The 23,404-nt window shown below is 51.2% G+C and overlaps 2 protein-coding genes across 3 annotated transcripts; one reads left to right on the top strand and one right to left on the bottom strand.

Annotated features, from left to right (window-relative positions):
- Positions 1-416: 416 nt before the first annotated feature.
- Positions 417-3,285, top strand: NUDT16L1 (nudix hydrolase 16 like 1). The gene is made up of 3 exons (XM_048320978.1): positions 417-675; positions 1,090-1,350; positions 2,288-3,285. The coding sequence occupies exons 1-3, from the start codon at positions 451-453 to the stop codon at positions 2,732-2,734; spliced, it is 933 nt and encodes a 310-aa protein (XP_048176935.1). The 5' UTR covers positions 417-450; the 3' UTR covers positions 2,735-3,285.
- Positions 3,286-3,874: 589 nt separating this feature from the next.
- On the bottom strand, positions 3,875-23,404 carry NAA60 (N-alpha-acetyltransferase 60, NatF catalytic subunit). 2 transcript variants are annotated; one of them, XM_048320980.1, is made up of 7 exons: positions 23,259-23,404; positions 12,055-12,170; positions 10,772-10,901; positions 9,713-9,809; positions 7,229-7,463; positions 6,250-6,433; positions 3,875-5,837 (listed from the first exon to the last, which is right to left on the bottom strand). In XM_048320980.1, exons 2-6 carry the CDS (start codon positions 12,162-12,164, stop codon positions 6,277-6,279), a joined length of 729 nt encoding a protein of 242 aa, XP_048176937.1. In that variant the 5' UTR covers positions 12,165-12,170; positions 23,259-23,404; the 3' UTR covers positions 3,875-5,837; positions 6,250-6,276. The 2 variants fall into 2 exon arrangements, with proteins under 2 accessions (XP_048176937.1, XP_048176938.1); XM_048320981.1 differs by lacking the exon at positions 23,259-23,404 and having other exon boundaries at positions 10,772-10,842; positions 12,055-12,143.

Below are 23,404 nucleotides of genomic sequence, written 5' to 3'. Positions count from 1 at the left end.
GGCCAATGGGCGCAGGGCCCGCGCGGGTGGGGGCGGGGCTACTGCGGAAGGGGCGGGGCCAGCGCAGCGGGGCGGAGACTGACGTGAGGGGGCGGGGCCAGGGCACGGGAGGCGGGCTCGTGCGTTCCCGCCCCCGCCTCCTTCCCGGCGTTCTCTGCGGCGCCCCTCCTTTCCCCCGCGCTTCGCTGTGATTGGTCGCGCGCGCCGTCGGCCCCCGCGCGCGCCGCTGCCCTAATAAGGCGAGCGGCGCGCGCAGCCGTTCCCGCCCCTCATTGACCGCCCGCGGGGGGCCCCGCCTCTGGCGCGCGCGGGGATTGGCGGGCGCCGCCGAGAGCCCATTGGCCCTGCGGCGCGCGGCGCGCTCCCATTGGCTGAGGCGGGCGGCGGTCCCGCCCCCGAGGCGCCGTGGGCGCGGCGCGTGCGCGGAGCGGGCGGCGGTGGCGCGAGGCGATGGCGGCCGTGGGGACGATGGCGGCCATGGGCCCGCTGCCCGCCATGGGCGCGCTGCCGCCTCTGCCCACGCTCGGCGTGCCCGGCGTGCCCGAGCTGAAGCCGCTTACGCGGTACGAGGCGATGCGGCTCGGCCCGGGCTGGAGCCACTCGTGCCACGCCATGCTGTACGCGCCCAACCCGGGCATGCTGTTCGGCCGCATCCCGCTGCGCTACGCCGTGCTGGTGAGGGGCGGGCGAGGCCGCGCCGGGCCGTGGCTGGGACCAGGGCGGGGGCGGGCGGGCCCTCGGGCTGGGTCGGGGCGGACTGGGCTGGGTCGGGCCGCGGGCTCCGGGGGCGGCGGGCTGAGGGGCGGTGGCTCCGCGGTAGTTCCCGTGCAGGGTGGTAGTATCAGGCTGGGCCCGAGCCCGGGGGGGAGCCCCCGGGCCCGCGGGTTTGTGCGGCCGGGGCGGAGAGCCCCGGCGGCCGGGCCGCTGTCGGTGAATGGTCGTGGATGCGCCGGAGCTGGAAGGGCCGCGACGGAGCGGCCGCGACGCCTCTCGCGCTCCTCCGGCTCCTCCGGAGGCCTCCGTGACGCCCCCTCGCCCCCCGCCGGGGGCCGCGCCGTGCCCCATTAACACCCTGCGCCTCTATTGCAGATGCAGATGCGATTTGACGGACTGCTGGGCTTTCCCGGGGGGTTCGTGGATCGCCGTTACTGGTCCCTGGAGGACGGTCTGAATCGGGTGCTGGGCTTGGGTTTAGGCTGTGTGCGCCTGACGGAAGCTGACTATCTGTGCTCGCACCTGACAGAGGGGCCACATCGCGTGGTGGCACACTTCTACGCCAGGCAGCTCACCCTGGAGGAGCTGCACACCATCGAGATCAGCGCGGTGCATTCCCGAGACCACGGGATGGAGGTGGGACACCCGGGAGGGGTGTGCGAGCTCTCAGTTAGCCCAGGGAAGGCACCGCTTCCCTCCTGGGTCTGCCGGGCTGCCCTGGCCAGCCCGGCCGGGGAATGCACCGCAGGTAGAGCTGCCGGCGGCAGGTGCCCGCACCGCCCGTGGCATCGGCGTTAGGAACTGTGGCCGGGGTCGTGCCGCAGGCTCTGGAGCATAGCGAGCTCGGGCTCCAGCCTTTCCCGGTGTCCACCCACGCAGGGACGAGCCCCGTGTTACCGCTCGGCCTCAGGATGCAGGCGAGGGCCATTTGCAGCTGGGGGGGGATCTCCCCCTGCCCTGGGCTGAGTGCCCCGGACTGGACCGTGACCTCGGTGTGGTGATGTCGCTGTGACCCGAGTTCCTCCCGTGCGGGAGGCACCTTCCTCCTCCCGGGCAGCCAAGTGCGGCTGATGGCCGGGGCAGAGCGCGAGAGCCAGGGCCTCCCCGCGCGCCCACGGGGCGCTCGGTGGGTGTCGGCAGCCGTGTGAGCAGAGGCAGAGGGCTCTGGGTTGTGGCCTGGTTGAGGGGGACTCGTGGGTCAGTCGTGGTGTCCTCACGCAGGGCAGGGCTGGAGGGGAAAGTGGGACTCCTCCCCATAGTGGGCTGGGGCAGCGGGATCCCCCCAAAGGGGCAGAAGGGGGAGCAGAGCCAGGGCTGGGCTGAGGGGATGGGCAGGGAGAGCAGGGGCCTTGGTGGGGTTTGGGAAGGGGCAGTGAAGGGGCTCAGTGGGGCTGAGGGCAGGCAGGGGCAGGGGCTGGTGTGGGAGGGAGGGGCAGGACCTGGCACAGGGGCAGGGCAAGCCTGGGCCAAGGGCTGGCGGGCACTGGGTGAGGGTGTGGGGCAGAGGGGGGGCGCAGGGCGGGGGGGCTGGTGCTGCCGTGGCCCCTGCTGAGCTGTGCCTGTGCTGTTGCAGGTTATGGGCATGGTCCGTGTCCCACTCTACACCCAGAAGGATCGCATGGGCGGGCTGCCCAACTTCCTGGCCAACTCCTTCGTAGGAACCGCCAAGTTCCAGCTCCTGTTTGCCCTGAAGATCCTGAACATGGTGCCGGAGGAGAAGCTGGCCGAGGCGGTGGCTGCCACGCAGAGGCCGAAGAAGGCGGCCATCGACCAGGCTGGAGGGGCAGCAGGACACCTGCATGTCCACAAGGCAGGCAATGAGCTGGCTAAAGCGGGCAACGAGCTGGCAGAGAGGGCAGAGCACCCGGGTGCAGCACAGGCGGGGGCCGAGCAGCAGCTCGTGGGGCTGGAGGGCCAGGCCCTGGCAGAGCAGCTGGCGGGGGCCGAGGCGCTGGAGCAGCCAGCGGGGCTGGGCGCTGATGCTGTGGCGGAGCAGCCGCTGACAGAGGCGATGGAGTGACGCCGCTCTGTTGGCATTCAATTAAAAGTGGGTGAGCTGAGAGACTTCTAACTTTCCGACCCGTGGCTGGCTGCAGTGGCTGCCCACGCGATCCCACTGCTCAGCCAGGAGGGGTTGGGTTTGTCTAAAGCAGGGAAAAGCGATTTTATTTTTATGGCCATTAAACTCTTAAGCGAGCTTCCCAGATCAACCTGCACAGCCCCTGCAGGGAGTTCATGTGCTTATGCGAGAGCACCAGAGCCTTAGAGTTATGCTTTGATTTCAGGGACACACTGCTGCTGTCAGGTCCCTCTTTCATTTGTAAGGAACAAAACATCTAATTTTTTAAATGCCCTGTCTTGACGTGGCTGTGTTGGCACCGGGCACAGCTGAGGCCTGGGGCTTCTGGTCAAGCACCTCTGCCCATGTTATTGGCCGGGCTCCTGCTTGGGGTGCTGGCACAATGGGGCAGCCATGCCATGAATTCCCTCTGGGGCACTGGGGATGCTCATGTGGGTCCCCACCTGGAGATCTGTGGGAGCAGGAAAGTTGAATAAATGGCTTTGCTGAAAGTTTGGGATCGTTCTTGAGGGCTGGTGCAGAGCCTGCAATGACCCAGAGCTGGGGATGTGCAGGGTGGGGGAGCACAGAGGCCAGGGGTGAAGGGCAGATGTGGGCTGGCTCAGGTGCTACACCACCTACACCCTTGAGATTTTGGGCTGCTCCAGAATGCCTTGTGCTCCCCAGGGCTCCAGGCAGGGGCTTGGAGCAGCTTGCCCCAAGTGCAGGAGCACCTCCCAGGCACTGGCTGTGCGCCTGAGGGGCCTTGGTCCTGGATGAAATGGGGGCAGCCAGCGAGGAGCCCAGCGCTGCAACTGCACAAGGCCCCGGTCCATTTCAGCTGAGCCTTGGGAAAATCCACCCTTCCTGCAGCCCTGTTGGAAGGATGGGCTCAGCCCTGGAGGAGCTGCTTTCCCTTCCCTGTCCCTTCTCTGCCTGCTCCAAGCTCATCCCTGCCTTGGAGCAGCAGCAGCTCCCCCAGGATCCCTGCCAGCCGTGTAGAAAAAGGTCTGTGGTCACCCCACAGCGGGGCAGAGCACAAGGTCAGGGCTGGAGCATGAGCAGCTGATCAGAGGCAGATTCTCTGCAGGGACACACAACTCAAAAAAGAGGTTTGGTTTAATCGAAGATGTTCAGCAAGAGGTTCTTCAATAAATAATGGGCTACGGTGGGGATGACACCTCAGGGCAGGGTGGTAGGAGGGCACACAGACCAGCCACAGCTCCCTTGGGATGTGCTCCAGTAGCGGAGCTGGGTTGTACAACAGACAGGAGAGAAAGTGGGGACACACATACACATCAGTTCCAGGCAATCAGGAGAGAACTTCTTTCTGGTCCAGAGAAAGCAAGTGCTGAGAAAAACCACAGGCTTGGCCTGCTAAAGAAACTCTATACCAACAGATGTGTTAAGTAAAAAGTGGATAAGCAAAAATACCCCAAACTAAAATGTAACAACTGAGGCTAGAAGGGTGTCAGGGGCCATGGGGAAGCATTGGGGCTGGGGGAGGAGCTGCCTGCCCAGTGCCACTGGCACTGCTGAACGAGAGGGGAGCCAGAGACATCATATGGGATGGAAGAGATGCCCTCACTCCGAAGGCAGCCCTGGCATTTTGGGGCTTGAAAGTTTCAAAGGCTGGGCTTTCCATCAGTGCCCTTTTTGACTCCTCATAAACACCTCTTTACCTTGTCTTTGAGCCACAGAAGGACCAGCACCTCCCAGAACACCCTGGTGATGCTCCCAGACACCAAACGTGCCAGCCCCTGAGGCCTCCTGCTCTCCAGGCTGGCACTAGTCACAGCAGCTCATCTCCTGTGTCCTTTTATTACTGAGCTCCCACCCAGGGGCTTAGATACAAACAGGGCTTTCTCTGGCCATCCAGGCTGCAAGGTCAGAATGTGCTTGTTGGCTCTTCTAAGGCCCAGCCTGAGCCGTGTGGCACCCCCAGGTCCTGCCCACCCCTTGCCAGCACTGGCAGTGCCAGCCCATCCGGGGCCTGCGCCTGCTCTGGCAGGGATCCCTCTGGTGCTGAGCATGGAAGAGCCTTGGCCAGGGAAGGGGGATTTACCATAGGAATATAGCAGGGCCCCTGGCCTGGCTGCAGCTCTGGGGCTTCCACACAGGCTGGACATGAGCTACTCAGTCCAGCCAGAGGGTCCTGCAGCCAGGACACATTGGGCAGCCACTGAGAGACTGCCCAGACCACAGCCCAAAGCACAATGCTGAGCAGCTGAGGATCTTCCTCAGTAAGGGAAAGCTGTTATGCTTGTACACATCCCATCCCTCAAGGTCCTGCGACATCCAGCCTGGTGCCAAGGAAGGGGAGAAGGGCTCTGGACCAGACTCTTACACTCCCAGCTCCCCTCCCCTGCTACATTCCAACTTGGACAAAGGCAGAAAGATCTATACAGTATAATACATATATATTTCACTATGAAATAGCAATTTCATTCCCTGCCTTCTACTTTATGCATCCTGAATTATATGCTGCTTTTTACATCATTCCAGAGGGCTGGTGGGGCTGGGTAGTTTCTCATGCGAGGCAGTTGCTCTCCCTGGAAGTTACCCACAGGACGCACCAGCAGCTGATATGGCAGGACCTAAACATGATTCCCATTCCCCCCTTTTCCCTCACCCAGCTCCCCCCTTCCCCAGCAACAAGGGCAGACTCTGCCCTGCCAGCCGGGGCTCTCCCAGCTCATTTAAGTGGTTCCTCAGTGCAGCTCCATGAACCTCCCTCAGCTGCTCTCAGCAGCTGTGGATGGAGTGGGAGCAGCAGCTGAACCCCTCAACATTCTGGGTATGGATGGGGATGAGCAAACCGGAGGCAAGTGGCGGGGACAGTGCAACATGCACACGGAGTGGTGACACCAAGGGCCCGTGGCTGTGGCACAGCCAGGCCCACCAGCCCACATGGGGAGCCGGGGCTGCAGCCCCAGGGTGAAGTTCTACCAAAGGTCAGTCCCTGTGGAACAAGGAGTCCCATCCAGGGGCTGGGTCACTGGCCAAGAGCTGTCATCACTGGAACCAGCGCAGAGCCGGGTGTCACAAGGAAGGAGGAACAATCCTATGGAAAGAAAAGAGGGCAGATGTTTTAGGGAAACACTTAGGGAAAGTGTGCTGGGGCGCCATTGTCCTGGAAATGTCACACACGTGCAATGGCACTGGCAGCAAACGGGGCTTCCAGTTACTCTGCTGGGACTCTGAGGGCTCAGGCACTGTGGGTCTTGCATGCTGCTCCAGCAGCTGGGAAAAGGAGAGGGACAGCAGGTTCCACCTGCTGTTGGGCTCTGGGCACAAGTAAATAAGGTCAGAGTTTGATTTCCCTTCAGATGAAACCAGCAGGAGTTCAGCTGCTGGCTGGAGCTGGAGCACAGCCCTGCCCAGACACCTTCCACAGCAGCAGGATGAGCTCACTCCAGGATCTCTGTACAGAACGGTGGCCATGGGGCAGGAAGGGAGCTGGCCCCAGTACCCACCTGTGCTTCCTGTGCACCCTCGCTCAGTCACATCGTCCGGCTGTACTCGATGCCGCTCTTGGCAGAAATGCCAGACCAGGGCAGGAGGCTGCAGAGGAGGCTCTGGGCTTGTCTGTATATCCTCTGGGGAATGGAGCACGGGCTCAGGCTGGCTAGTGTGGAGCCAATGTGCTGTAGGTAGTCAGTGGCCACTAGTTAAGGACAGCAACACTTACCCTGTAACTTAGCAAAGAACCTAAATCACTCCTGGACCTGCCCTGCCTGCAGGGACCCCTGGCACAGTGGAAGCTGCTCAGCTCAGTCACATCTGCTCCTTGCAATCATTTGCTTCCACCTCTCTATCAAAAGCAGGTCTGCTCTGCCCTGTAAAGGATGGCAATTTGGGAATGGCAGCTCCAGCTTGTGTGGGAAATACCTCTTCTAAGCAGCTGCCAGTTCCCTTTGCACTCCATAGAAGATCCTGTGAGGACAGCAATCCATCCACCTGCCTGGGGAGGTTGGAAATGACCAGCTACACCCAGGAAGGATGAAGTTTCTTCTGCATGATCCATTGACCTGAGACAATCTCCCTAAGTCAGTGTGGGAGCAGCCTGCTGAGATCCAGGCCAGGCCAGGCTCAAAGCAGATCCCAGGTCACAGGAAGCAAGACCAAGGGTTTCTCTGCCCTGTTCGTGGCAAAATCTTGCACCCTACAAGCCAAAGCACACCCAGCACTTTGGCCTAACACCAGCACTCACTCTCACTGGCATCCAACTTGCTCCAACGATCCTACACTGGCTCCCTGAAGCATTCCCAGAGGAGTCCAGGGAGCCTGGGGACACATGGATCACTGTCAGATCCCTCTAACATCACCTACCTTCCAGCTTCAGATTAAACCCACTTCTGAGCAGGTTTCAGTCCCCACATCTACCCACACTTTGCTGTTGCTAACCCAAAACAGGGTTTGGCCTCTGCTCAGCAGCCTGCAGGGAAAGGATATAAGATTGTCCAGGGTGGGTGGCCACCATTGATGTACAGGACGTAGGTGAAGCCATCTTTGAGGACGCCTCGGATGGAATAGTAATAGGGGAGATAGTGGTGCTGTTTAAAGTCTCTGTTTTCATAGAAGTTTATTGCTGTGTTGTTGGTGGTGAGCACATGCAGGTAGATGGCTTTGCAGTGGTCCTGGGCAGTGGTGGAGATGTGATCTTTCAGACTCTCAAGCAAGAGGGAACCTGTTGAAGGGAAAGCAGCAGGATCACAGTGAGCAGCCCCAGGGACCCTCAGCATGAGGGTTTGTGGGGCCCAGCTGAGTCCTCCTGCACCAGTGTCTAAGCAGGGATTGCTGCACACACCTGGAGACCCCAAATCCCACCCAGTTCTCACAGGACCCTCTACATGGTTTTAATATATGGTCTCACCTGTGAGCACAGCTTCAAAACCCAGAGATTTCGAAGACACAAACCTCTGACTCAATAACCACAAGACAGAGCCAGAACTTTGACAGTACTGCCCATCCCCAGCAGAGCAGCTCCTGGCTTTGGGGAAGGTCAGTGACTCATTTTCAATGGTATCAGTTCCACCCCATACATTTACTTCTTTCAAAGCCATTTGAAACAGCAGAGTGTCAACACAGGACTTCACAAGCAGGTTATTGTATTGTGTCTGCTGAACTTGAATAAAAATCTAAGAACTGGTGGGACTTTAAGATGCCTCCTAAGGAGAAGAGAAGAGACACAGTCTCATCCAACCTGGATTTGCTGCAGCCAGCAGGAAAAAACCAGAAGGGTACAGAGGATACTCCAGCCCCAGGAGACAAGACCTAGGGTTCATCCACACCACCTCAACATGGCATGAAGGACGCAGCAGAACCTGCACGGGAACTTCTTCCAGCAGGTGTGGTAACACCAGGCTAAAGAATCAGCCTGACTAACACACAGGGGAGATGGCTGCTGCTGTTTCACAATCCCAGGGCCTGTAGAACTCCCTGCAGGACCCACAGGACTTCAGAGCAGAAGTCAACAGCACTGACTTCATGGCCACTTGATACTTTGTGAGCATCTGTATCAGCCAAGCCCAAAAAACCACTGAGACATTGACAATTGTTCAATTTTATTATGAGATATTCCAGTCTTCTACCTCACAGAAATCCAGCTGGCCTGTGGTTTAAGAATAGCAGAGAACTAGAAACCAAACCCTTTTACAAAAATCAGAGAAAAATCAGAGGAAAATCAGTGCTTTAGTGCTCAGAAGCATGGCTGAAGTGAAGAGCCTCCTGCATGAAAGGCTCCAGCTTCAAACACCAGTAGAAAAACCTCAAGAGAAAGGTCTCAGAAAAAGCAGCAGCATTTTTTTTTAGGTTGTGTTGCTACAGGTGCAAGCTCAAAAGTTTTTGAGAGAGCACAGCAACACGCTGTGCAGATAGAATGGATACAGGAAATACTGACTCTGAAAGGAGAAAATTCCAGCAAGATGGAACTGGGAAAAAAAATTAGGATTTGGAAATTAAGAGGAGACTGAAAACCACCATAATTGTAAAGAAAGACCTCTTTACCACCCTCTGTGAATATCATTCTGTGCTACCACTTTCTTGTCTGTACAGAAAATTCTCTCCAGTGGCATTTTAATGGAAGGCTTAAACACTGCTCTCACCAAGGACTCTGTGGTCATTTCTTTATGTATCCTCTAAGTTTATACCTCTCCAAACACTCCTGGGGAAGAAGGGAGGACTTGGAGGTGCTAAGTTATACCCATATCCACTGAAGAGACTCCAGGTGTGCACCCCTGGGTCACACTGCCAAACCTGGCCCATTCCCTTCTGCAGATCAAAGATCCACATCCTGCCTGAAATGGCACCAGAAGGGCAGCACTTGGTGACAGAACACAACTGCTCTAAACAGAGAGAAAGCCTTTCTGACTCCAGGATTTCAAATGGCTGCAGGAATGCTGCATGTGGCAGCAGACATTCAGAGCTGATTTGTACATTCGAGATCTAATCAGGCACAAGTTACACTATTTTCCAGTTCCCTTTGTGGTTTTCTCACAGTTTGTTCTATCTGTTGAAGCTGAAAGGTTGAAAGCAGCTCTGTTTTCTGCCTCAGGGATCAGACTGCTGATACCCAGAAAGAAAATAATTTCAAACCCTGCTCCTGGGTGAAGTTCTTACACTTGCAGACAGTCTCAGCAGCAGGAGTGTGAGTTTTTGGTGTGCTCAGCTGGCCCTTGGGAACAAGGCTGACAAAGGCCTGTGCTCTTTGGAAATATTTGCATATTGTGTTGTGCCCACACCAGTAAAAACCTCCCAGTGCCCCTGCACTATCACCAGGAATGGGATGTGGGTGCATCACCTTCCCACCTGCTGGTACCAGCCACGGGTAGGCCTTTCCACAGAGATACTGCAGGGACATGCTGGAGCTCCTTCAGTCACACCCACTGGCCACACCAGGCAAACAACAGCAACAGCTGGCACTTAGCAGCATCTTACCTATTCCATGTTTTCTGAACTCCTTCACCACTCCAAGACTTAGGATGTAAGCAACTTGAGTGTCCACAGGAAAATTGGAAGCTAGGATATCTCCATCCTGAGTAGAGATAGGACACGTTATTTAGTAGGGTACCTGGGGAGGCACAGGAGAAATCAAGAACCCTGTACTGGAACACCTAAACACAAGGCTAAAACAAGAAACTTCTCTTCACTGAACAGTGTTAGCTGAAGGTTTTGGAATGGAAGTTAAAATATCCAAGCATGGGGCTATTCCTATTTTCACATCATCCTCCCAGAGGCAGAACACGGACCACAGTACTTCCTAACTATGTGCACTATTTGTGGCTTTAGGGACAGAACACACTTGCTTTCTTTACCAGAAGGACTCAAAAGTGCCAGTTCTGGAGTCACTCAGCAGTGTTTAGATCAACCCAGCAAGTCCTGCAAGCTGCACCTGAGCTGTGTGAGCTGGAGATCTCTGCACTGCTGTAGAGAACAAGACACTCCCTGCACTGCCCTTGATTTTTTTTAGTGTTCTTCTCCCACACTGTCTTCATTGACCATCTCTTCTTTCCCTCTCTGCCCCACTGGATTGTCTCTCTTGGCGTCCAAACTCTGTTATCTCTGAAGTCCAAGCTCTCTGCAGACAGGTTACCTGCCCTCAGGGCTCGGGACAGGGACTGAGTAAAGGGAGCAGTTTCTGCAGGAAGTCACCAGAGTGACTCACCCAGTACAGCTAAGGAAGCTCTGTACTCCCACAGCTACACCAGCCATGGCCAGGCAGCAGTACAATGCCTGCTGCACAGGCACTTTGGGATTAGCCAGCAGGATCTGATCCCTCAGCTCCCCATGGGGCTGGAAGAGCCTCTGTGGTACCACACAGCCCCCCAGCCCTGCTCCATTGGCTGGAAATCAGCATGTGCTTCATTCCTTACATTAACTCAGGATCAAGTGTCTGAATAGGGGAGGGAAAAAACCCCACCCCAAACAGGTCCCATCCCCCATTCCCCACGGCAGGGGGTGGATTCTGTACCACTAAAGCCCAGGGTAGTCACGTACCTCTTTGTGCACCTTTGTCCTGCTCTTGATCTCTGCCACTATCATCCCCACAATGGAGCCTCTGTATGTGGCTGCGAGGGAAAAGAACTTCTTGTTGGAAGTGATATCTCGGTACCATGAGTCAGGGTATCTGGGAAGGAACCAGAAACGGCAATGTCTGGGGATGCAAAGCCCCTGGGAACAGGCATGAGATGCTCCTCAACTGGAAACAGCAGTTACATCCCATTTGGTACCATGGGTTCTTTCACTATGTAATGGCCTCCTGCCTTGCTAAGAGAATCACATTTTCATTTTACAGTCTTTGCCCAGAGCTTTCACATCCATCTTTAGCAAGTTATTTTTAAATGCAAGATACATCTGCCCTCATCTAAGAGTTTAAGGATCTCATTAATTTCATACACATGTAAAAAAAATACTGCATATTGGTAGGAAAAAAACAAATCACACCACCAGCCTCCAGTTCTCCTCCTCCTTCTGCAGCTAAAGGGAAACTACTGTATGTTCTTTATTTCCAAGTGAGAGTTCAGCATGTCTTGATTTTAAAAGAAATCCACAAACTCAAAATACTATGAATGCTTTTGCTGATTTGTTACATTTTATTCAATCTTAATTATAATCTGCTAGAATCCTCTATAAACCTTCTCTATGAAGCTAAAGTTAAAAATCCATGAAGTCTACAGCTGTGGTTTCCCTGGATGCTTTAGGCCAGAAATCTGTCAGTGTACCCCAGAAAAGCTCCTCATTCCTGTGCTTGTCAAATGTGGGTCTGGGGAGCTGACCTGGGACAGGCTGAGATCAGCTTTAAGCCAGACTACAGGAGCAACAGCGATCCAAGGGACGTTACTGCTCAGTTCCCCCAGGACATTCAGAGCAGTCCCTCAGGAACAGCTCCGTGCCAGTTTGGTTCGGCTCTGAGGGTGCTTTCCCAGCACCACGCTCCAGGACACAACTTCCTTTCACAAGCACAGGGATGCTGTCCTTTTTCCTGGAGGTGTCCTCCTTTCCCCATCTCATTCAGTCTTTCTCAAGAAGCTGATGCATCCCTTTAATTACAAAGCCCATTTTCCTGCCAAAATCCTCATACAGGAAGTTTCTGATGACTCCAGTACGCCACAGGACAGGCAGCAAAGGACCTTTAACAGCAACACCACCACAGTGCAGAGGAGATTCCCAACCTGCTGCTGTCCTGGTAACAGCCCTGAGGCTGCACCAGAATTGGACCAGTGCAGGTTCACACCATTTGTTCCGAGGTCCCCACCTGCCACCCCAAACCAGTCACATACTCTATTGGGAACCAGTCTCCACAGAGCTGTTTCACTGTGTCTATGTCATCGTGGCAGAGCAGGCGCAGGTTCACATCCGTCAGTGCAGTCGGGGGCACCTCCTCTGTCATTCACGCCTGCAAGGGAAGGAAGCACGTGAGATATGATGGAATGCAGGGTCTGATCCAACGGCACCAGGAGGGGCTTGGCATGGATAAAGCTGCTTTTCCCAGAAAAGTGAGTTTTCAGGAGAGACAAAACGAAACATAGCAATGTTAACCCGAGAAGGAACTCAAAGCTGTGTTGGCCACGGGGTAAGCCCAGCTCCCAGCTCAGCCTGACCCAGCCTTCCAGCCCCATATCCATGCACATCCCGATCCCTGGCAGTACAGTCTGGTGACTCTGCATGCGAGGAGCACATGGCCACCAGCCCTTCCAAAAACAGCATTAAATGAGCCAACAATGTGCCAAGTGTACCTTATGTTGCATGGAGCTCTTCAAACATCCATGCAGGACCAACATTTTGTTAAAACAGAACTGAACAAACAGCTTAAAAAGGAAGCACTGCTAGAGGAACGTTTAGAAAGTCCTCTTGCACACTCCTGCCATCTCCAGTGAGTACATATGCAGAGGATTCCAACTCTTTAAAATGTTCATTTTGTTTAGCCTATGCTGGTAAAATGAGATCTAGTTTCACTTCCCCTCATTCCTGTGTGCCACAGCTCCTCCCAGCCCAGCACAGAGCACTCAGATACAGAAATCCCAGGACACCTTTTCTCCATAGCACTGCCACAGTCTGCTAAGTACAAACAGAACACTTGCTGCAATGTCTTCAGCCTTTTTTAACAAGTACAGAGGGAAAGAAGCAAGTGATAGCTAAAGTGGTTGTAAAAGCATTTGTAGCACTGATGGATGACTGGAGAACACGTTTTAGGACTCTCTCTATTCCCATGTGAGACAGACAAGGTGAGTGGAGACAGAAGGAGTCAGTTCCTTCATCTGTCTCACTCCGACCCTCCCAGGTAAAAGAACCAGATCAGGATGCAAATTAAAAAAAACAAAGCCACCACCCTTAAAAAAACCAAATTACTTAAAATTTTTACTTTCTTTTCCCAATTTTAAGAGTCTCAGGTCTTGGTTTCAAAGTGCCAAGTTATAAGGGAAAAGCTGCACAGAGCGGTGTTTGTCTATGCCCTCCTGTGAAAAGGGATGCTCAGCTCTCCAGTGTTCTTGATTTAAAGCTCAGAGCTCGAGGAGGAACAGATTTAAACACACTCCCCGTTGGACTGCATATGCCATTTGAGCGGCATTTGAGTAACTGGCAAAGTTAGAATTGCCAGTTTGGGCAATTTTAAGCTGCCAAACCTACAATTTAGCAATTACTTGTAAATTATTAAGTTATTAAACATACTTGGACAAGCTCTCAGGCACATGGTGGGATTCCCAGGGGTGTTCTGTGTGGGGCCAGGAGTTGGACTCAATGATCCTGATGGGTCCCTTCCTTCAGCATATTCTACTTTGCCAGTTACAGTCACTCTGTACTGAAATGGATCACTTGTTCCTCTCCAAAGAATTCCTTAAAAAGCATCACAGCTATTTTACAGCCTGTTCTAGGACTGGCTGCTTGTTTACTGAGCAGCCCACAGCACTCACAGTCAGTCCAGGTGCCAGTTTCAAAACAACTTAAGCACCTACAAAACCCTGCACTGCTTGCTGCCTTTAAAACTTATTTTACACTCCCAGAATTGGCTCAAGTCCTCAGAGGCCAGACTTGGAACCTGTACCCTGTCACAGTGGTGCACACACTCCCCACCCCCAGCCTCTGGTGACCTTTTAAGAAGCTTCAGCTTCACCCCATGGGACCCTGAAGAAGGAAGGGCAACCCTTTGCTGGCTGTGGCTCATCAGATCCACACCACTGGGTGCTCGATGATGCGGACCCCAGTCTCACCCCCCACCCTTGCTGAACCCTTTGCTGAGCCATTTCAGAGCTGTGACACACCACAGGATCATTTTTCTTGCAAAGTTTCAATGCTCCTGTAAGGCAACACCCCTTCTCAGCATTAATAAATCAGAGAGAAATGAAACCACCATGGTTTTGCTAATGAGTAGAAAAGGCAGGGCAGCCGCTGCCGGAGAGGCAGAGCCAGCACAGGGCACATTCCTATGGGGATTAGTCCATGTGTATTTCACACCACATTCTCAAAGAGCTGGGCAAGCATTACGCATTATCCTGTAGCTGAAGCCAGCCTCAAAAAAGTAATCCATGACTGTTTTGTTGAACAGGATAATCCCCCTCCCCTCAAATTCAGACACCCAGGGCTGGTTGTGCTTGCAGGAACTCACTCCATCCATTACATGACCCAATCCAGATGCTCCAGCACATTTAAAGGACATTTGGGACACCCATCTGGCACCATGTCCTGCCACAGGCATTTAGGAGACCAGACCTGAGCCCCTTCCTCCCTGGCCAGGTGTCGCTGCTGCTGGAAGAGCTGTGGTAAGTGGCTGCTATGACCAAGAGAGAAGAAATTCCAGGCAAATCAATTCCCTTCATACCCAGGTGACAGCCTCTGGGTCTTCAGGGATACCTAGAAAAACACCCAAGAGCAGGTCCTGGCCCTGGGCACAGTCTGTGGCAATGCTGTCCTTAGCACAGACAAAGTCCTGAACTCAAGTCTCAGCCAACACAGTGATCTGAGTATCAGTTTCAGAGTTAACTTAAGAGGACAAAATACATGTTTGAAAGCACAAAAAACCCCCCAAACAGTATCAGTGTGAAACAAAATCCTGGGACTCAATGGAAGTTAAAAGGGCCTTTAGGGGTTTAGAGGTAGCAACACTGACAACACAAATTCGGACCCTTGAGACCAAATGGTGGCTACTGTGAAGCCAAACGCAGGCTCCAGGGACATGTGGTTAACTCAAGGGTGTTCACAGCCACTTTGGAAAAGCCAAAGTGAAGTTATCTTATTTCTTTTAATATCTTTTTCTCCAGTGTCAGACTTAGGTTCACATGATGGCCATGGTCTAGGAGGTGACATGGCCAGCACCAGCCCCTGTCTCCCCTCTCAGGGGGCACAGTGACCTCACCCTTCTGTCAAAACAGGAAGCACTTGCTCAGGAGGATTAGAAAATGAGCCAACATTTCATATTTTACTTAACATTTCATGCTTATGAAGGGATAGTGCAAATAAACATTTGAAAAAGCTCAGAGGACACCCTTGTACAAAACACTGCAGTCAGGAGCAAGTAGAACTAGAAGCTGAGCATTTAATTCCCTTTCTTACCTAAAACCTGCAGATACTAATGCATAACAAATTAATTTCAAAAATACAGGAAAGCATAAAGGTTTTAAGCATTTTTACTACTTTTCTGCCTTGCTTTATTGAAACAAATCTAGCAAAATGTTTTGGCCTCAAGTGTATTGGGTAGCTCAGAGGAACCTGTCACATTCTTATGACAAATATTTGGCAGGAATGGAAGTTGGATGAAAAGAAATACTAAATGCATTACTAAATAAGTCAACTTGACATATAATTTTAAATTAAAGTACATTGTGAGGCCTGAACTTACTATTTAAAAATAATGCCATAAATCTTTGGCATCAATAAGCTCTAGGTATAATGAGCTAAAGAACAGCATTCCACAGTTCTGTCTAAAAGGCAGCAGAGCCTTTGGTTCCAACATTGGCCCAAGCCATGGCTAGGCCTCCAGGAATTGCCCCTGCTCACTCAGCACGATGGAGCCAAGTACAGGCACTGACATTTCCACCACCAGCACTTCCAGGTCCCATCGAGAAAAAACAGTTCTTTTTTAGATCCAGGTGCAGGAACAGTTTATTTACATGAACCAGATGCTTCACAGCTAAGAAACCTCAGTTCAAGCTTTTCTCAAGAGCGGGAAGTTTTCATTCCCTCTTAGAGCTCTTGTATTTTTAAAAAATCATCATAAAATCTACATAATATCACATTTCTAGAGAGACAGGCAGCCACACAGAACCAGCACTCTTAATCCAGCAGGGTGTTCAAATACAGGATTAAAGCCTGATGCTTTGGCAGGCAGCTGCTTAAACGTGTTTGAAAATCCCTTGCGCACTTCCATATCTACAAAAAACTGGCCAAGTGGTTCTACAAGTTGAGATTTCTCTTGTTTAGCACTGTTAGATATGTTTTAACAAGGCTTCTGCCTTGTGCATCCTGAAAAAAAAAAAAAAAAAAAAATCACTGGATTTCACCAGTGAAGAAGATGCTGGTTTCATTAATTTTTATTTTGACTTGAGCTTCCAAGCAGATAAACTCATGAAATTCCCAAATAAAAATGTTATCATCTAGAAACAAATATCACTGAATTTCCTGGCAGAATAAAATCCAGGTAATCTAAGACTAAAGTCAAATGAATAGCAACTAGGATTGCTTACAATTATAACTCCCAGTAAGGGATGTATTGGCTTTAAATTTAGTGATCACACAAAAACCAGCGTGAAGGAATCATCTTCACTTGCAGAAACAAAGCTGGGTCGAAGTTCATCAATACCTTTTACTTTACTTACAAGCTAATTGAAATCAATTCATCCTGAACAGGAAGCAGCAGAGCTGCAGGGAAGAATAAAGAAAAGCCCTGGCAGGCTGTGGGTGTTTATAAATCGATCCCATAATTCAGGCAGCATTGTCCCTACAGGCACATACAGCCAGCCTGGTGTCCCAGCACCTCCAGCACTAAACAGTGCGGATCCTCATAGACTCGGGATGAAGATTTTCACCTTCAGGAATTCAAAGCATTCACTTTGAGCACACTCCTGCTGGATTATTAAGGATTATCTGCTGTCCTTCCACAGAAGGAAAAGATTAAGTTCCTGCAGAAAACCCCTAAGGACACACCATGAAGGGGCTGCTCCAGAGGAACGGCAGTGACACCGAACAACCCCACTGGGCATGGGGAGCCCCGGGCTGGCCCTGTTCTGTCAGCTCCTGCCCAGCACTGCAGGACATGTCACAGTAGCTCTGTTTCACTTTACAGACACTCCCTGGAAGATCTGCATGCAGGGACAGAGATGGATTTCCTTGTGCCGGACACCCTCACACCAGAGGTGCTGCTCCAGTGTCACCACCAAATCTTTGTTTGCGACTCCAGTGTGGACAGTGCTCAGATCCCAGTAAGACAAGATTTCCAGGAAAAAAAATTAATAACATTTGGTATCCTCTCTCACTTGTAAATAAATAGGATCAAACAAAGCCCAGACAGAATCTTAAAGCTACCAAAATGCAGGATTTTAGCTGTGACTGAGCACCACAGTACCCGAAACAGCCATGAACTCTGCTATTATCTTCCAGAACACGAACAGGAATTTTCACAGCTATAAGTCTCTCTACCTTGTGCCATCTGGTACTGAGGATTTGATTTACATGAAACCATTCATTCTGAACCAGTCTAATTCCACAAAGCAGTAAAGATTTCCCTGCTGCATTTCATTTTCAGCTTACTGTGTTTTTAGGTTACTGGTCTCGCAGGGAATGTTCCACACGGACACCTCTGTCACCAAGCTCCTCTCATTTAATACAATGAAAGTGCAACTGGATTTGAAAACATCATAGATTCATTACTAAGAATCTCAAAGAGGCGCTTCCAGGACTTAGGGCAACATTATCCAAGAAACAGGATCCAAATTTTTAAAGATATTTAAATACTTGGTTTGACAGCTTCTCAGTACTGCTTCAAGTAGGGTCATAGAATAAAAAAACTTAGGTTGGAAAGACCCTTTGGGGTTGAACCCAACTTAGATCAAGTTGCTTAGGCCCACATAATGTCAGTGAGGAGGAAATCTCTTCACCCTGCCTGGAATCAGACTAGTTCCTTTGGATCTAAAGGCACAACATCAAATGTGCTGCCTGCACCAACACCCCCAGCTCTGCCAGCATGCAGTGCAAGCACACCTCGACAGGCCATTTGTTATACTCTGTTTATAGCATTTAATGCTCCTGCTCCTTCTAGGAATGCCACACAGGTTCATTTGGGACAGGCAGCACACAAACCCCAGAAGGTACAGCTCCCCTCATTCCCACCTTGTTATGAAAACCAACAGAGCCTGGAGCTCATGGTCACAGGCTGAACGGTGATCATTTCACCTCCACTCCTGTACACTCATCACATCCCACAGGAGTGCTGCCCAAAACTGCCAGCACTTAATTCCCTACATTAGCAGAAGCTTGGAATGAGTGAGACTCTTAATGAGAAATCTAGGACAAAATGACTGATTTTGTGCCTTGGTCTGAAAAAAACCCCCAATAACGTGGGTGGAAGCAGGCTCTGATTATGTGACTTTACAACAGCCCAGAACACCTTTTGATCCATGTTTTTCTGCCATTTCTACCAGAATCAAAAGCACTGAGCCTCAGAGCCCCTCACAGACCCCAGGTCACTCAGGAGTGTGCACTAGCTCAAGACTTGGAGCTCCTCATTATTTAAATTCCTTCAATAGCAGCTTCTTTCTGTGCAGGAAACTGCTCTCCCCAACCACCTGCCCCGGCACAGCTCCCCAGGCTGTCACATGTGGAACACATGAGGTTAATCTGCCATGTGGATCCCATCTGCCCCTAAAGCACATCCCAAGCACTAATGGGATTCTCTTGGGGACATCACTCTGAAGAAAGGAGTTTGTCAGTGCCTGGACTTTCTTCTCCAGTAAATCCATCCAGGGCAGTGTGCTTGACTAGCACCCCACAGTGGAGGAGGGCAAAACCCAGTGAGCTTGGGGAATAATGTGTTTTAAAGAAAGCTGAATTCATCTCAGCCCTAGGGAGGCTGGAGGGTAACCTTGGGTTGAGATAAGACATCTGCACTGGTGAATTGTCAGGTGCCCTGAGACAATTAATACAGAATCACATCTTCCTGAGAGAACCACACCAGTGTGGGGGAAACATACATACAGCTGAGCCCAAAGTATAAAAACTGGACAAATAAAAAAGTACATTTTGAAGGAAGCAAAGCAGGCTTCAATCTGTGTACTCCTTCCTGAGCACCCTGACTGAGCACACAGAGAGCAGGAACAAGCACCACACCTAGATTTGGATTCAACCATAAACTGCCATCACTGTGTTATGCTTCTGCTGTGATTTCAGCATGTTGCTGTATCACCCTGCTAAATCAGACTCCCACCGAACACCAAATACACCAAACAGGTCAATGGGATATTACACCCCCCTCGTGTGGAACAGCTACAAGAGCTTGGCCAGAGCACGTTGAACTCTGACAGTCAGGAAGGTAGCACTGTCACACACAACCTGGGAAAACCATCCTGGCATTCAGCCCTCCTTCCTAAAGGCTCACCCCAGATGGCTCAGACTATTTTTCCTCAGCTGTGAAATTCTGAAAACACCATTCTAAGAACATATTTGTGCCTTGTCTCCAGCTCCACACAATTTTCCACTCCGCCCGCATCGAGGTGTGCACGCCACAGCACTGAAAGCCTCCAAAGCCAAACACACAGAATCATGGTCATTAACACTTTGGCCTCCTGCCATGAAAGATGAGGATTTGAAACAGTCCCCAAAAGGATATTAAGAAGTGAGAAGGCAAAATGTAGTTCTACCTGTGTAGCAAGCAGTGGTTATTTATTAGAAATACAAAACACTTACTGTTAGTGAGAATCCTTTTATACTCGTATCCCTGATCTTCTGCACACTTGGAGTCGGACTTGTCAGACTCCCAGCAGCAGAAACATTAATGTTTTGCATGTGGGTCGCTTTTTGGGCTGTTCTTTCACCTTACAGCTCTGGAAACATTACTGGAGCCATGGATTTCACAGGAGCTGGTCTCCAAATGAAGTGCCTCTAAAGCACACTGCACAAGGCATGGCTTCCCGCTGCCCCAGATACAGCAATTCCTCCAGGGCATGGCAAACGAGAATCTCTGAGAGGGTTTTGCTGTTAAATCTTTTCTTGTTAAGATGAGGAAGGGAAAATCTGCTTTGTGACAGTGGCACTGTGGGGAGTTCAAACCCAAGCGTCACAAAAGAGGCACATTGGCAACTGGCTCGTCACTGGAGGGGAGATTTAATACACAGCAAGTTTCCAATAGGCAGCTCTTCCTCTAGAAAACAAACAAAAAAACCCCAAACAATCCACCATACCTGCAGGCTCGCTGCCCTTTCTGAATTAAAATAAACATCCACACAGAAAATGTGTGTAGTGGCTGAAAAAGCAGCCAGAAATTCAGCCTACGAACCCCTGGAGAAGGGAATTTGAAGCTGCCTCCATTTCCTACACTGTCCTCATTATGGAGCAGCACTGACAAAACCCAACCCCCCCACCTACACCCTCACAGGAGACACCAACACAACTTTCCAAAGGTTACTGCAAACAAGGTGCTTTAAAATAAAATAATTTTGAAAAAGCTTGAAAAGAACATTCCTTTTTTAGTAGTCAGACAAGTGCCCCAAACTTAACACCTCTACAAGATCCTGACTTTAAAATTTGAGCCTAAACGGCTGTTTTCCTTTCCTTTTTTCAGCAGTTTTCCAAGCATGAGACATGCAGGTTCAGCTCAAAAACTCCAATGCTGCTGTTTTAAACTAGTAGCATGTAAAATGGATTCTGGCATAGGCATCTGCTCTGACAGCCACAGTAATAAGTTGAGAAGCAGAAATTAAAAACTTCATTAAAAGCTAATGTTGGAAAACTGAGCAGCTCCTGTTCCTACCTCTCTGTAGGCAGGAAAGTAGGTGGGGGGGACACAGAGCAAGACATGAAGCTCTAAGTCTTTTTGGAACACTCTGCATTGAAGCCACCAGACATGCTGTGACTGGTTAAAAAACCAGGAAGGTAGGAGTGATCCCACTCTCAGACTGATTTTGGACAGCACTTGGCTTCCAAGTTTGTAGACAAGGTGCTCAGCTAAGGCAGATCTTTTTCTGCTGTTACTCTGAGCAGCTGAAGTTCTTTAAAAGCATCTGAACACGTCACTGAAGGGAATCCCTGTCCATGACCCAGGGCTGCCTCCAGCCCAGCAGCCTCTGATGAGCAGGAAGGCAGAGCTACGAGGATTTCTGAATCAGCTCCGCCAGGAAGTCTCTGAGTTTGCACCTGTAATTCCTCAGGTATTTACAACAGCCACCCAGAGTCAGCCTTTGCAACCACAGTTTCACCTGCTCACTCCATAAATTACACTGGGAGTGGCTGGGGTGGGACCCAGAGGTGGAAAATAGGCAGGAAATGAGAGAATGGCTTTTGGGGTGACAGGACCAGCTCCCATCAGCCGACAGGCTCTGAGCCCAGCACTGACTCACTGACTGATAGATCATACTGGCCCAACCCCTGTATTCATAACACCCCCCAAAAAACCCCATCCCTATATGCAAATACAGGGATCATCCTTACTGGGAGAGAAATACCACCAGACATGAGAGAAGCACCAGACTTTGTTAATAAAAATAAATGCACGTGCTCTGTTAAAGGCTCTTTGACTAAAGACCATTTTCTGAATTCCACTGGCAGTTCCCACAATGTTTCATCTCATCCAAGTCCAGCCTGGATACCAGAAGTCAGGATGATTGACACTGGTTTAGGAAAAGAAGTGAAAATTAAGAATGCCACAGGTTTTAAGAGGCATTCACAGGACAGCCGCTTCCCAACTAGTCAGACATGAGAAGTCAATTTGCCTTAAACACATCAAACAACCTGCTGAGAGAAACAGCAGCAACTTCAAAGAGCAAAGCATTGTCTCGGCACCACTGCTGAATGTTTCTTTCTTTGCCACCAGGTATGGAAACACTAATTAGAGCAGTTTACAAGATATAACAGAACTACTTTTTAACCTGCAAGAGAAAACCTTCTACTTTAAAAGTCCCTGTCACTGCTTCTGAGGGAGGTGAGGCTGCTCAGGCTTATCTTGTAAATGAGTTCCCACATTAATTATAACACTGGGACAGAGCCAGCAGCTGGGGTTTTTGGGGTTGTTGTTTTTTTTTGTTTGGTTGGGTTTTTTTTTCACCTTACTTGTGAGACACCTTCAGGAGTTTATTCATACAATTGGTCTGTCTGAAAACACGCAAGTGCTCCCAAAATACTCCCACAAGTGTTCTCCATAAAGATTTCTGAGGATACTAACCTGGACTAAGGAGAGACTGTGGCAGATTAAAAGAAATTAATTACAGGAATTAATTAGATTAAAATCACGTAGGATGAAACCATAGTGAAAACAGAGTCCATTCAGTAGGTTCATCACAACTAGATGGAAGAAGAAAGGAATAGACATGTAACAAAACTGGCTGATGATCCTTTAGGATAGGGCACAGATTTCCAGGATGGTAAAATCTAAAGCTATTGGCAGTTGCAGAAAGCTCCCACAATGCCAAAAGCCAGATAAATCTGTAAGTTAGTAGATAAAAAAAGGAATGCAAACATTTCCAATTTGTCTTGACCACTGCAAGGGGGAAAAACATCCACACTCACAGTGAGTTCCCTGAGAACATTTGTTGGTCAGCAGCAAAGGAGGACACTGGGAATTATCAGAACAAACAGTGACGGAGAAAAACCCATCTAAAAAGAGTCTGGTCTGAGGTAAGTACAGATATTTAATGCCTCTGTGTGTCTGTGAATAAAACGCCGGAGGGGAAGGAAGAGTGGCCAAGATTCAGGAGCTCAGCAAGCTCACCCAGAACGGGCTGGGAGCACAACAAAATCAGGATAAGCTAACAGGCACAGAGCAGGCCGAGTTCACACTCAACATAGTTAACATCATTAAACATTTAGACAGCTTGCAGTGAGATACGATAACAATCTGATGCCTGGAACCAAGAGTGGATTGTCCAAGACACATTTTAGCTCCTGGCTGGACACGGCACTGCCTGTGGCCTCAACACACAGCCCACAGAAATACCCAGCCGTCAACAAACAAACCCAAACAAACCCAAGCAACTCCTTTCTGCCCGCGGGGAACAGCGAGACCCAGCCATACGTGACAAACTCCCGGCTTTCCCGTGGGAAATTCGGCCGCAAAGGAAAAGGAAATGGAGAAGGACACAGGCAGCGACAATGTCACCGAACTCTCCGTTATCGGGAAGGACAGGAGCACATCCCGAGGGCCCTGGCCCCGCTACGACCTAGGGGCGAGGGGCCCGGGGTTGCCATGGCGACTGCGCCGGGTCTGGGCCCGTCCCGAGCGCAATCGTCATGACAGCGCCGGCCCCCTCGCCCACCACAGAGACCCTCCAAACTTCTCTCCGCTCACCTGGAAGGGGCGGCGGACGCGCCCTCAGCACATCCCGGGAGGCGGAACCGGACGAAGGAGCGCTGGACACGGACACCGGCGGCACTTCCTCAACCGGGGCACCGCGCAGTAACGCGCCCTCCCATTGGCTGGCAGCGGGGCACGTG

The sequence above is a fragment of the Corvus hawaiiensis genome, chromosome 16 (genome assembly GCF_020740725.1).
Source record: "Corvus hawaiiensis isolate bCorHaw1 chromosome 16, bCorHaw1.pri.cur, whole genome shotgun sequence".
NCBI classification, from domain to species: domain Eukaryota; kingdom Metazoa; phylum Chordata; class Aves; order Passeriformes; family Corvidae; genus Corvus; species Corvus hawaiiensis.
The sequence above is the reverse complement of the archived record's forward strand: the minus strand, read 5'-3'. Positions and strand labels throughout refer to the sequence as shown.